This window comes from Anomaloglossus baeobatrachus, chromosome 5 (genome assembly GCF_048569485.1).
Source record: "Anomaloglossus baeobatrachus isolate aAnoBae1 chromosome 5, aAnoBae1.hap1, whole genome shotgun sequence".
In the NCBI taxonomy this organism is placed as follows: domain Eukaryota; kingdom Metazoa; phylum Chordata; class Amphibia; order Anura; family Aromobatidae; genus Anomaloglossus; species Anomaloglossus baeobatrachus.
Genome location: NC_134357.1, coordinates 116,775,997 through 116,790,807, shown reverse-complemented (window position 1 = coordinate 116,790,807; position 14,811 = coordinate 116,775,997). Strand labels below are relative to the sequence as shown.

At 49.9% G+C, this 14,811-nt stretch overlaps 1 protein-coding gene across 1 annotated transcript in view; it reads left to right on the top strand.

Annotated features, from left to right (window-relative positions):
- The window catches only part of KIFBP (kinesin family binding protein), an 88,363-nt gene that overhangs the window by 20,654 nt on the left and 52,898 nt on the right, over positions 1–14,811 (top strand). The window contains exons 3-4 of the mRNA XM_075348796.1: positions 5,851–5,930; positions 6,008–6,191. Coding sequence (XP_075204911.1) covers positions 5,851–5,930; positions 6,008–6,191 — 264 coding nt within the window. The remainder of the gene's footprint in view (positions 1–5,850; positions 5,931–6,007; positions 6,192–14,811) is intronic.

Below are 14,811 nucleotides of genomic sequence, written 5' to 3'. Positions count from 1 at the left end.
TGGGGCTGCACTGAAAGATGCCACTGACAGACAGATGGAGCTCTGGTTGAAATCCATCTATGAAGCTATCGGCGCGTCGTTTGCTCCTGCATTCGCAGCCGTATGGGCACTCCAAGCTATTTCAGCTGGTCTTACACAGATTGACACGGTCACCCGTACATCTGTTCCGCAGGTGGCATCCTTAACCTCTCAAATGTCTGCATTTGCGTCTTATGCGATTAATGCGGTTCTGGACTCTACGAGCCGTACGGCAGTGGCATCCGCCAACTCCGTGGTTTTACGCAGAGCCTTGTGGTTAAGGGAATGGAAAGCAGATTCTGCTTCCAAAAAATGTTTAACCAGTTTGCCTTTTTCTGGTGACCGGCTGTTTGGTGAGCGTTTGGATGAAATCATTAAACAGTCCAAGGGTAAGGATTCATCCTTGCCTCAGCCCAGACAAAACAAACCCCAACAGAGAAGGGGACAGTCGGGGTTTCGGTCCTTTCGAGGCTCGGGCAGGTCCCAATTCTCCTCGTCCAAAAGGACTCAAAAGGATCAGAGGAGTTCAGATTCTTGGCGGGCTCAGTCACGCCCAAAAAAGACAGCCGGAAGACCCGCTACCAAGGCGGCTTCCTCATGACTTCCGGCCTCCTCCCTCCGCATCCTCGGTCGGTGGCAGGCTCTCCCGCTTTGGCGACATTTGGCTGCCACAGGTCCAAGACCGTTGGGTGCGAGACATTCTGTCTCACGGGTACAGGATAGAGTTCAGTTCTCGTCCTCCAACTCGATTCTTCAGAACGTCTCCGCCTCCCGACCGAGCCGATGCTCTTCTGCAGGCGGTGTGCACTCTAAAGGCGGAAGGAGTGGTGATCCCTGTTCCTCTTCAAGAGCAAGGTCACGGTTTTTACTCCAATTTGTTTGTGGTACCAAAAAAGGACGGGTCTTTCCGTCCCGTTCTAGACCTAAAACTTCTCAACAACCACGTGAGAACCAGACGGTTCCGGATGGAATCCCTCCGATCCGTCATCGCCGCAATGTCTCAAGGAGATTTCCTAGCATCAATAGACATCAGGGATGCTTATCTCCACGTACCATTTGCTCCAGAGCATCAGCGTTTTCTACGCTTCGTTATAGGAGACGAACACCTTCAGTTCGTAGCCCTGCCTTTTGGTCTGGCGACAGCCCCACGGGTCTTCACCAAGGTCATGGCAGCTGTAGTTGCAGTCCTGCACTCTCAGGGACACTCCGTGATCCCTTACTTAGACGATCTGCTGGTCAAGGCGCCTTCTCAAGAGGCATGCCAACACAGCCTGAACGTGGCGCTGGAGACCCTCCAGGGTTTCGGGTGGATCATCAACTTTTCCAAGTCAAATCTAACCCCGACCCAGTCGATAACATATCTTGGCATGGAGTTTCATACTCTCTCAGCGATAGTGAAGCTTCCGCTTGTCAAACAGCGTTCACTTCAGACAGGGGTGCAATCTCTCCTTCAAGGCCAGTCACACCCCTTGAGACGCCTCATGCACTTCCTAGGGAAGATGGTGTCAGCAATAGAGGCAGTCCCTTTCGCGCAGTTTCATCTGCGTCCACTACAATGGGACATTCTCCGCCAATGGGACGGGAGGTCGAAGTCCCTCGACAGAAACGTCTCTCTCTCTCAGGCGGCCAAGGATTCTCTTCGATGGTGGCTGCTTCCCACCTCATTGTCGAAAGGGAAATCCTTCCTACCCCCATCCTGGGCGGTGGTGACGACAGATGCGAGTCTGTCAGGGTGGGGAGCAGTCTTTCTCCACCACAGGGCTCAAGGTACGTGGACTCAGCAAGAGTCCACCCTTCAGATCAACGTTCTGGAGGTCAGAGCAGTGTATCTTGCCCTACAAGCCTTCCAGCAGTGGCTGGAAGGCAAGCAGATCCGTATTCAGTCGGACAACTCCACAGCGGTGGCATACATCAACCACCAAGGAGGAACTTGCAGTCGGCAAGCCTTCCAGGAAGTCCGGCGGATTCTGACGTGGGTGGAAGACACGGCTTCCACCATATCCGCAGTTCACATCCCAGGCGTGGACAACTGGGAAGCAGACTTCCTCAGTCGCCAGGGTATGGACGCAGGGGAATGGTCTCTTCACCCGGACGTGTTTCAGGAGATCTGTCGCCGCTGGGGGATGCCGGACGTCGACCTAATGGCGTCTCGGCACAACAACAAGGTCCCAGTTTTCATGGCACGGTCTCACGATCACCGAGCTCTGGCGGCAGACGCCTTAGTTCAAGATTGGTCGCAGTTCCGGCTTCCTTATGTGTTTCCACCTCTGGCTCTGTTGCCCAGAGTGCTGCGCAAGATCAGGTCCGACTGCCGCCGCGCCATCCTCGTCGCTGCAGACTGGCCAAGGAGGTCGTGGTACCCGGATCTGTGGCACCTCGCGGTAGACCAACCGTGGGCACTACCAGACCGACCAGACTTGCTGTCTCAAGGGCCGTTTTTCCATCAGAATTCTGCGGCCCTGAACCTGACTGTGTGGCCATTGAGTCCTGGATCCTAGCGGGTTCAGGATTGTCTCAAGAGGTCATTGCCACCATGAGACAGGCCAGAAAACCTACCTCCGCCAAGATATACCACAGGACGTGGAAAATATTCTTGTCTTGGTGCTCTGCTCAGGGAGTCTCTCCCTGGCCATTTGGATTGCCTACTTTTCTTTCCTTCCTGCAATCCGGGTTGGAAAAAGGTTTGTCGCTCAGCTCCCTCAAGGGGCAAGTCTCAGCGCTATCTGTATTTTTTCAGAAGCGCCTAGCACGACTTCCTCAGGTACGCACGTTCCTGCAAGGGGTCTGTCATATCGTCCCTCCTTACAAGCGGCCGTTAGAGCCCTGGGATCTGAACAGGGTTCTAATTGTTCTTCAGAAGCCGCCTTTCGAGCCTATGAGGGATGTTTCCCTTTCTCGCCTTTCACAGAAAGTGGCCTTTCTAGTAGCGGTCACGTCTCTCCGGAGAGTGTCCGAGCTAGCAGCGCTGTCATGCAAATCTCCCTTCCTGGTGATTCACCAGGACAAGGTGGTTCTGCGCCCGATTCCGGAGTTTCTCCCTAAGGTGGTATCCCCGTTTCATCTTAATCAGGATATCTCCTTGCCTTCTTTGTGCCCTCATCCAGTTCATCAATGTGAAAAGGATTTGCATTTGTTGGATCTCGTGAGAGCGCTCAGGATCTACATTTCCCTGCGCCGCTCGGATGCACTCTTTGTCCTTGTCGCTGGTCAGCACAAAGGGTCGCAAGCTTCCAAATCCACCCTGGCTCGGTGGATCAAGGAACCAATTCTTGAAGCCTACCGTTCTGCTGGGCTTCCGGTTCCCTCAGGGCTGAAGGCCCATTCTACCAGAGCCGTGGGTGCGTCCTGGGCATTACGGCACCAGGCTACAGCTCAGCAGGTGTGCCAGGCGGCTACCTGGTCGAGTCTGCACACTTTTACCAAACACTATCAAGTGCATACCTACGCTTCGGCGGACGCCAGCCTAGGTAGACAAGTCCTTCAGGCGGCGACTGCCCACCTGTAGGGTAGGGCTGTTTTTACGGTCCTATCACGAGGGGTTATTATACCCACCCAGGGACTGCTTTTGGACGTCCCAATTGTCTGGGTCTCCCAATGGAGCGCCAAAGAAGAAGGGAATTTTGTTTACTTACCGTAAATTCCTTTTCTTCTAGCTCCAATTGGGAGACCCAGCACCCGCCCTGTTTGCTTAGGGATTTTTGTTTTTTTCGGGTACACATGTTGTTCATGTTGAATGGTTTCGGTTCTCCGATGTTCCTTCGGATTGAATTTGTTCTTAAACCAGTTATTGGCTTTCCTCCTTCTTGCTTTGGCACTAAAACTGAGGAGCCCGTGATCCCACGGGGGTGTATAGGCAGAAGGGGAGGGGCCTTACACTTTTAAGTGTAATGCTTTGTGTGGCCTCCGGAGGCAGTAGCTATACACCCAATTGTCTGGGTCTCCCAATTGGAGCTAGAAGAAAAGGAATTTACGGTAAGTAAACAAAATTCCCTTCTTTTAAACTATATTATATCTCTGTGATGAGGCCCATCAGATTTTCATGCTCCCTTTGTTCAAGAAGCATGAAATTAATGACAGGAGTTAGATGAATCTCTGCAGTGAGCTCCCCCTAGTGCCAGCTTAAAGGGATTGTCCACTACCTGAGCAACACCTTTTTGAATATAGTAGCCCTCCCTTGTAAAATAAAAAATACCCTATAATTGCCTCCCATGGCAGCATTTCAGTGATGTCTGCTCTAGATCTCCCAAAGATCACGTGACATTATTCTGCCCTATGTAAGCTACTGATTAGCTGCAGCGCTCACATGATATAACAATGTCACATAAGCCTCAGGAGACCTGGCGTTTAAATTTTTTTTCTTTTAATGCAAAGGTCCTAAATTTTAGTTACGCCTGTTATAAACAGTCACTAATAACCCTAATTACCATCCATACTACGTCTATCTGCTAGACTACCAACAGGCCATAAAAATAGCAATACCTTGACAATATCATTAACCCCTTTTTGATGGGTTTTTTTTTTTCCTCCCTTCTTCCAAAAGGCGTTCTTATTTTTTTTTTTTTTTTTTTTTTTCCATATACATAGTGATATTATTCTTTTTTTTTTACAGGATGAGTAGTAATTAAGAATGACCATATTAATTTGATGGGCATCGGAATGAACTCCCTTCCCAAACTGCAACGAAGAGTTTGAGAGCGACATTTAAAGTGGTTAAACAGTAGCGATTGGAGCTAGCTCTGATCACTGCAGTTAGTGGCAGGTGTTGACTGTATTACACAGCTGACACTCATCAGGCTCAGCTCCTTAGCCTGCTTTATGAACTTGCACCCAATCTCGACGGATGTAGCTATCCAGGATTAGAAAAACCTAGCTGCTGCTGGTCATGGGTTGTGCGTGTTCCTTTGAAGTGAATGGGGTGAGCTGCTGTCCCCGTCCTGACCTGTGGACAGGTGATGTTAGTTTTGGAAGGAAGCAGCCATGTGCTTCTACCCTGTAAACCCCTTTAGGCCATGTGCCCACGGGAGCTTGCTTCTGTGGATTTTGCTGCGGAAAACCTGCGGCTTTATCTGGATTTTCCAGATAAATCCGCAGGTTTTAGAATGTACAGACACTCCCCATGTTATCCTATGGGACATGGGGAGTGTCTGTGTCCACGTTGCGGAATGTGCGACTGCGGAATATGTTGCGGATGTCCCGCAGCCGCACATAACTGAATGTCAATTATTCCTGCGGATTTACCTGCGGATGGTCCCATACTTACCTGCCTTGACAGCAGACACCCGGTCACTTTCCCTCAGTGCACAGGAGGCTGGAGCGCGGTGGATCCATGAGCAGGAAGGAGGAGGTGGGCAGGGCCTGCACGAGCTCCGGTCATGTGACAGCCAGAGCTAGTTCAGGCCCGCCCACCTTCTCCTGCACAGTGTAGAGACGCTGACAGACGCCGGAGAGAAGTGCTGCGTGATGGAGGTATGAACTCCCCTGATCACTGCAGCACTTGTTCTGCATTGAGGATGCAGTGCTGAAGCCATGGTTCTGTATCCTCAATGCAGAATGCCCGCACCATATCCGCAGGACATTCCGCAAATAAACCGCAGACAAAATTGTGCTGCGGATTTCTGGGAGCTCCTGCGGAATGTCCTGCGGATATAACCGCAGGACACTTTCCCCCGTGGGCACATAGCCTTATAGTGAAGCTCTCCAGTCCTCACTTTGTAGTATTTTCATGGTTCCCATGGCTGGCCACACATACTAAATATCCCCCATATGTAAATAGTGGCAGGTGTCTGCTGCTGATCAACAGATAAGCTCAGAATGTTTTCTTCTTTCTACCAGATTGGGAAGCCCCCCACTGATCCTGATGAGCACTTTACACTCGAGGAGCAAACCCTCACGGAGCAGGAGAGAGCAAAGAGGTCGGTGTTACGTGTCCCCCCCCCCACCCTTCTTCTCACTAATAGACTTGGCTTTAACTCCCACTTTACTATTACAGGTTTGAGAGGGTCTATACCCACACACTGTACTATCTGGCGCAAGTGTACAAACACCTGAAGCAGGACGAAAAGGCCGCCCAGTACTGCCACACTACCCTGCAGAGGCAACTGGAATATGACAGCTACAACCCAGTGGAATGGGCAATCAACGCCGCTACATTATCACAGTACTACCTGGGAAAGGTATCACGCCTGCCTTATTATCACAGCACATTGTAAGAAAAGTATCAGTCTTGCATTATTATCATATCAAAGTATATCAAATTATTAGACTCCTACACTATCACAGTATCATCTGGGAAAGGTATCTCTGCTGCCTTACTATCATAGTACCATCTGGGAAAGGTATCTCTGCTGCCTTACTATCATAGTACCATCTGGGAAAGGTATCTCTGCTGCCTTACTATCACAGTATCATCTGGGAAAGGTATCTCTGCTGCCTTACTATCACAGTATCATCTGGGAAAGGTATCTCTGCTGCCTTATTATCACAGTATCATCTGGGAAAGGTATCTCTGCTGCCTTATTATCACAGTATCATCTGGGAAAGGTATCTCTGCTGCCTTATTATCACAGTATCATCTGGGAAAGGTATCTCTGCTGCCTTACTATCATAGTATCATCTGGGAAAGGTATCTCTGCTGCCTTACTATCACAGTATCATCTGGGAAAGGTATCTCTGCTGCCTTACTATCACAGTATCATCTGGGAAAGGTATCTCTGCTGCCTTACTATCACAGTATCATCTGGGAAAGGTATCTCTGCTGCCTTATTATCACAGTATCATCTGGGAAAGGTATCTCTGCTGCCTTATTATCACAGTATCATCTGGGAAAGGTATCTCTGCTGCCTTACTATCACAGTATCATCTGGGAAAGGTATCTCTGCTGCCTTATTATCACAGTATCATCTGGGAAAGGTATCTCTGCTGCCTTACTATCATAGTACCATCTGGGAAAGGTATCTCTGCTGCCTTACTATCACAGTATCATTTGGGAAAGGTATCTTTGCTGCATTACTATCATAGTACCATCTGGGAAAGGCATCCTTGTTTTCTAACTATCGCAGTACCATCTGGGAACAGTATCACTGCTATCTTACTATGCCGGTACGTTGCTTTATTGTCAGAATATTATCTAAGGAAGGTGTTAGAGCAATTAGGTAATTACAGTACTAGCTAAAAAAGTTATCGGTGTTCCTCCACTACTACAGTACTCTCTGCAAAAGGTATCCGTGGTGCATTACTATCACATCGTATTATCAGTATTAAGGCTATTACTCTATTAGGCCTTGTGCCCACAGGGCGTTTTTAGGCCCTGTGCCCACAGGGCGTTTTTACAGCGTTTTTTCTAGCGTTTTTCATTGCTTTTTTTAATCAATAAAAGCAAGGAAAAAGCATCCCAGCAAAGTCTATGAGAATCGGGACTTGCTGTGCCCACGTTGCTTCTTTTTCAGTTGCTTTTTTTCTTGCTGAAAAAAGAAGCAACATGTCAATTGTTTTAGCGTTTTTTCCTGCTTTTTTCCCCAATTGACTTCAATGGAGTCAGGGAAAAAAGCAAGAAAAAACGCATGTGTAATGCCCACGTTGCTTTATATTTTATGCGTTTGGGCGTTTTTAGGGAGAAAAGAAAGCTATGGCTATGTAGATTTCTTCATAGAAGAAAGCCACATAGCCAGCTTCCGGAGCTGTTATCTTATCTCCCATTGTTTAGCGCGACACCTCTGCAGGGACCCCCGCTGACGTCACAAGGTAAAGAGTTCATCACAGCGGGGGATCTCCAGGAAATCCCACAGTAATCCCCCTGTATGAATTGTATTCACCTTGTGACATCCCCGAACTTATACAGCGAGGTGTCGCGGTAAACAATGCATGGACCGCCGCTGATGTCACAATGTAAAGAGTTCATCCCAGCGGGGATCTCCAAGAATGTGGGCGGCATTGCTCGGTAATCCCCCTGCATGAATTGTATTCACATTGTGACATCCTGAACTTCTCTGCAGTGATGTGTGGCATTAAACAATGCAGGGACCCCCGCTGACGTCACAAGGTGAATAGTTCATCCCAGCGGGGGATCTCCAGGAAAGGTAATTCTCCAGCATGAATTGTATTCACCTCCTGACATCCCCGGACTTCCCTGCAAAGAGATGTCGCGGTAAAACACCGCAAGAATACTGAATGCCTGGTGCACAGCCTATGCCACATAAATGCAGGCAACCCCCGCTGACGTCAAGGTGAACCCCGAAAAACCCCGGTGATCCTCCTGCATGAACTGTGTTCACCTTTTGCCATGCACCAGACATTCAGTATTCTTGCAGTGTTTTACCGACACCACTCTACAGGGAGGTCAGGGGATGTCACAAGTTGAATACAGTTCATGTAGGAGATTCGCCGCTGGAATTAACTCTTCACCTTACTCACCTCTCTGCAGTCTCCTGGGTCACGTCCGATGGGCTCCAGGACCTGCCGGTAAGCAGCTGATTGTTTACGTCCAGCGGTGAAAAGCCTGCCGGCTTTTTAACTACCAGATGATGAATCAGCTGATCTTCCCTGGACGTAAACGATCGGATGATGCTATTAGGTGATAGCATCAGCTGCTTACCAGCGGGTCCTGGAGCCCATGAGACTTTTAGACAATCAGCTGATGTGTAATCTGTTTCAGGTCCTTGAACCTGTGTCAGGTTCAAAGACCTGAATCCAATATCATCTGATCAGAAGGCAAACCGATCAGATGATGTGTCATCATCTGATCAGTTTGCCTTTCAATCAGATGATATTGGATCCGGATTGGACATCGCGGGACCCTCGACCCAGGACTACGGCGGAGGGGGGTTCTTTAGTTCAATAAAGATGGAGTCACTAATTGTGTTGTGTTTTATTTCTAATAAAAATATTTTTCTCTGTGTTGTGTTTTTTTTATCTTTACTTGAAATTCATGGCGGCTATGTCTAATATTGGCGTGACACCATGAATTTCAGGCTTAGGGCCAGGTGATAATACAAAGCTGTCCCTAACCCCATTATTACCCAGTGAGCCACCCGATACCAGGGCTGCTGGAAGATTTGGATACAGCACCAGAAGATGGCGCTTCCTATGAATGCGCCATTTTTTGGGGCAGCTGCGGACTGAAATTCGCAGTGGGGGGGCCAGAAAGCTTGGGCCACCCTGTACTGCGGATTCCAGTCCCCAGCTGCCTAGTTGTACCTGGCTGGAAACATAAATTGGGCGAAGCCCATGTCGTTTTTTTTTAAAATTATTTTATGAAATTCATGAAATAATTAAAAAAAGGGCTTCCCTATATTTTTGGTTCCCAGCTGGGTACAAATAGGCAGCTGGGGGTTGGGAGCAGCCCGTACCTGCCTGCTGTACCTGGCTGGCATACAAAAATATGGCGAAGCCCATGTCGATTTTTTTTTTTTAATTCATTCAAAAAAAAAACAAAAAAAAACAAACACATAACCCAAAAGGGTTAGGGGTAAAAAAAAATGCTTCAGCTCTCGCTGCATTTTCTATTGCTAGGGTAACTTAAACAGCTACTGGCTGCTAACCCCTCCTGCTTGGTGTTACCTTCACTGGCAATGAAAAATCCAGTTAAGCCCTTTTTTCTTGAGTTTTTTTGCCAAAAAATTAAAAAAAAAATTCCATGGGCTTAGCCCAATTTTTGTGTCCAGCCAGGTACAACCAGACAGCTGGGGACTGGAAACCGCAACGCTGAGTGGCCCAAGCTTTCTGGGCCACCCACTGTGTATTGCAGTCCGCAGCTGCCCCAGAAAATGGTGTTTTCATAGAAGCGTCATCTTTTGGCGCTGTATCCAACTCTTCCAGTGGACATGGTGCCAGGTGGCATGCTGCGTAATAAGGGGTTAATACCAGCTTTGTTTTACCAGCTGGTATTAAGCCCGAGATTCTTAATGTGAAGCCAAGTTTGACCCAGATATTAAGAATCTCCAATAAAGGGTTAAAAAAAGACACCACACAAAAAATACTTTATTAAAAATAAATACACAGACACACTTAGGGACTCCATCTTTATTACTCCCTCTCACCCCTCCTCAATCCTGGTCTTCTGTCACCGATCTAGCTCTGCTATATCAGAAAGCACGGGGGAGGAAGAACGCTTCAAATCCCCGTGCTGTCTAATCACTCAATGAGTTAGCAGAGACTGCAGGTTGGTAAGCGGTGACATCACCGCTACCACTGTTACCATAGTAACCTAATGAGCAGGTTGCTATAGCAACGGTGATCTCCGAGCACCTGATTCCCGGTGCCGCTATTCACCTGCATGAGCCGGTAAATAGCGGTGCTGGTAAACGATCTAATAGATCATCATTTTCCTGTCACTTTTATTCCAAAATGGAGATTGAAAAAAATGGGCTGAACAAGGAAATGACATCAGAACACCTTTTTTTCACATCCAACTTTAATGAGCTGAAACAAGCATTCAATAGTAACAAAAAAAGCATGAAAAGAAGCATGAAAAAAAGCATGAAAAAAAGCAAGAAAAAAAGCATGAAAGCATGAAAAGAAGCATGAAAAAAAGCATGAAAGCATGAAAAGAAGCACAGAAAAAAGCAGCTTTTTTTGTGCTGAAAAAAAAGCACTGTGGGCACATAGCCTTAGGCCTTGTGTCCACAGGGCGTTTTTACAGCGTTTTTTCTAGCGTTTTTCATTGCTTTTTTCTTCGGCGCTCTATTGGGAGACCCAGACGATTGGGTGTATAGCACTGCCTCCGGAGGCCACACAAAGCAATTACACTAAAAAGTGTAAGGCCCCTCCCCTTCTGGCTATACACCCCCAGTGGGATCACTGGCTCACCAGTTTTCTGCTTTGTGCGAAGGAGGTCAGACATCCACGCATAGCTCCACTGTTTGTAGTCAGCAGTAGCTGCTGGCTATATCGGATGGAAGAAAAGAGGGCCCATATGGGGCCCCCAGCATGCTCCCTTCTCACCCGCGGTGGTGCTTGTAAGGTTGAGGTACCTATTGCTGGTACAGAGGCTGGAGCCCACATGCTGTTTTCCTTCCACATCCCCTGGAGGGCTCTGTGGAAGTGGGATCTTGCCGGCCCCCAAGCCCTGGGGCCGGGCTCCATCCACAGACCCATAGAACCTGCTGGATTTGGAGCGGGAGTGCCGTTCAGGGACAAGGCCCTGCAACTTTCAGGTACTCTGTGTCCCCGGCAGGCACGGACACTCTCAAGGCTTGCTGAGCGTTATAGTGCGCCGGGGACAGTAGCGCTGTGCGCCGGGGTTAGGTCACTGCAGCTTTGCTGAGTGACGTTTCATGTTGGGAACTACTGCACCGACCGCTCCTGGAGCGGCGGCGCAGCTGCGACTTGTAGTGCGCCGGGGACTTTGCGCCGACCGCGCTTTTACGGCGGCGGCGCTTCTAACTTTAGCCCCCGGCTTCTGCGGCCTAGCGCCGCTTCGTTCCCGCCCCCACCCTGTCAATCAGGGTAGGGGAGAGACGCTGCTCAATTAACAGCGCCGAGGGCTGGAGCTTTATTTACATGCTCCAGCCCTCTCACTAGGCACAGGGGGAAGCAGACTTCCCGCTCTTCGTCGGTGTACGCCCAGGGCCCGCCCCCCCTCTCCACAAGGACGCCGGCAGCCATTACACATGCGGTCTGGCTGGGGAAAGGCAGCAGGCTCTGGGAGACCCAGACTAGAGGGATTTCTGGCGTCCACACACCGCTCCTAAGCGGGCGGTAAGCAGCACAGTAGTGCTGGCCCCTCTAGTGCCTCAGTGTTATATTAGTGTACTTTTTTCTTGGTACCATATATATATATATATATTTATATAGTGCACTGTAAGGTCGCTTCTTGGCTGGACACCCTGTACTGCTCTGAGGAGGCAGCAACATGTCATCCGCAAAACGCAAGACTGCCAAGGCACGGGCTGTGTACACTGTTTGTACTGCATGTGGGGCTGATCTACCGGCAGGCTCCAATGACTCACATTGTGTGCAATGTTCAGTCCCAGTGGCACTTCGTCAGCCAGAGCCTATTGTGGTGGTAGCCCAGGCAGAGACGCCTGTGAACCCTGCCCCGGTGACGGGGACAGACTTTGCAGTGTTTGCTGATAAAATGTCTGTGACTATGACAAAAATCCTGGAGACCTTGCAGGCCAGGCCAGCTCCTCAGACCATGGACACTGCTGTGTCTATGCTCTCCGGTCCCCCTCAGTTGGAACTAATCCGTACTTCAAGGGGGTCTCAAGCATCACAAGCTGAAGTCTCTGACTCAGATGACAGTCCCAGGCAGCCTAAGCGAGCTCGCTGGGAAAGACCCTCGACGTCATCACACTGCTCAGGGTCTCAGCGAGAAGAGTCTCTCTGTGATGAGACTGAGGACGGTGATCAGGATTCTAATCCTGAGGCCCCTCTCAATCTGGATGCCCCTGATGGTGACGCCATGGTTAATGACCTTATATCGGCGATTAATAGACTGTTGGATATTTCTCCACCAGCTCCTTCAGCAGAGGAGGCAGCTGCACAGCAGGAGAAGTTCCATTTCCTGTATCCCAAGCGTAAATTAAGTGCTTTTTTGGACCACTCTGACTTCAGAGAATCAATCCAGAAGCACGACGCTCATCCAGACAAGCGTTTCTCTAAACGTTCTAAGGATACCCGTTATCCTTTTCCCTCTGAAGTGGCCAAACGCTGGACCCAGTGTCCAAAGGTGGATCCCCCAATTTCCAAGCTTGCGGCTAGATCTATAGTCGCAGTAGAGGATGGCGCTTCACTTAAAGATGCCAACGACAGACAGATGGACCTTTGGTTGAAATCTGTCTATGAAGCTATCGGCGCGTCGTTTGCTCCAGCATTCGCGGCCGTGTGGGCACTCCAAGCTATTTCAGCTGGTCTGGCACAGGTGGATGCTATCATGCATCCAGCAGTACCGCAGGTGGCGTCCCTAACTTCGCAAATGTCTGCGTTTGCGACCTATGCTATCAATGCTGTCCTAGAATCTACGAGCCGTACCTCTATGGCGGCCGCCAATTCTGTGGTTTTGCGCAGAGCCTTATGGTTAAAGGACTGGAAAGCAGATGCTGGTTCCAAAAAATGCTTAACCAGCTTGCCATTATCTAGAGACAGACTGTTTGGTGAGCCATTGGCTGAAATCATAAAACAGTCCAAGGGTAAGGACTCTTCCTTGCCACAGCCCAGAGCAAGTAAACCTCAACAGAAAAAGTGGCAGTCGAGGTTTCGGTCCTTTCGAGGCTCGGGCAAGGCCCAATTCTCCTCGTCCAAAACGACCCAGAAAGGACAAGGGAGCTCAGATTCCTGGCGGGCTCACTCACGCCCCAGGAAAGCAAATGGAGGAACCGCTTCCAAGGCGGCTACCTCATGACTTTCGGCCTCCTCCCTCCGCATCCTCGGTCGGTGGCAGGCTCTCCCGCTTTTGCGACATTTGGCTGTCACAGGTCAAAGACCGGTGGGTAACAGACATTTTGTCTCGCGGGTACAGGATAGAGTTCAGTTCTCGGCCTCCACTTCGGTTCTTCAGAACCTCCCCACACCCCAACCGAGCAGATGCCCTGCTGCAGGCGGTGGACTCTCTAAGAGCAGAAGGAGTCGTGATCCCTGTCCCCCCTCAGGAACGGGGGCGAGGATTTTACTCCAATCTCTTTGTGGTTCCAAAAAAGGACGGCTCCTTCCGTCCTGTTCTGGACCTAAAACTGCTCAACAAGCATGTGAACGCCAGGCGGTTCCGGATGGAATCCCTCCGCTCAGTCATTGCCTCAATGTCCCAAGGAGATTTCCTAGCATCAATAGACATCAAAGATGCTTATCTCCACGTGCCGATTGCTACGGAGCACCAACGCTTTCTACGCTTCGTGATAGGAGACGACCATCTTCAGTTCGTGGCTCTGCCATTTGGTCTGGCGACAGCCCCTCGGGTGTTCACCAAGATCATGGCAGCAGTGGTAGCAGTCTTGCACTCTCACGGACACTCTGTGATCCCTTACTTGGACGATCTACTGGTCAAGGCACCCTCTCAGGAGGCATGCCAACTCAGCCTGAATTTTGCACTGGAGACTCTCCAGGCGTTCGGGTGGATCATCAACTTCCCAAAGTCAAATCTGTCACCGACCCAATCACTAACGTATCTTGGCATGGAGTTTCATACTCTCTCAGCGATAGTGAAGCTTCCGCTGGACAAGCAGCGGTCTCTACAGACTGGGGTGCAGGCTCTCCTTCAAAGTCAGTCGCACTCCTTAAGACGCCTCATGCACTTCCTCGGGAAGATGGTGGCGGCAATGGAGGCAGTCCCGTTTGCGCAGTTTCATCTGCGTCCACTTCAATGGGACATTCTCCGCCAATGGGACGGGAAGTCAACATCCCTGGACAGGAAAGTCTCCCTTTCCCAGACGGCCAAGGACTCTCTGCAGTGATGGCTCCTTTCCACCTCATTATCACAGGGAAGATCCTTCCTACCACCGTCCTGGGCGGTGGTCACGACAGACGCGAGTCTGTCAGGGTGGGGAGCAGTGTTTCTCCACCACAGGGCTCAGGGTACGTGGACTCAGCAGGAGTCCATCCTTCAGATCAATGTTCTGGAAATCAGAGCAGTGTTTCTTGCCCTACTAGCCTTCCAGCAGTGGCTGGAAGGAAAGCAGATCCGAATTCAGTCGGACAACTCCACAGCGGTGGCATACATCAATCACCAAGGGGGGACACGCAGTCGGCAAGCCTTCCAGGAAGTCCGGCGCATTATGATGTGGGTGGAAGCCACGGCCTCCACCATATCCGCAGTTCACATCCCCGGCGTAGAAAACTGGGAAGCAGACTTCCTCAGTCGCC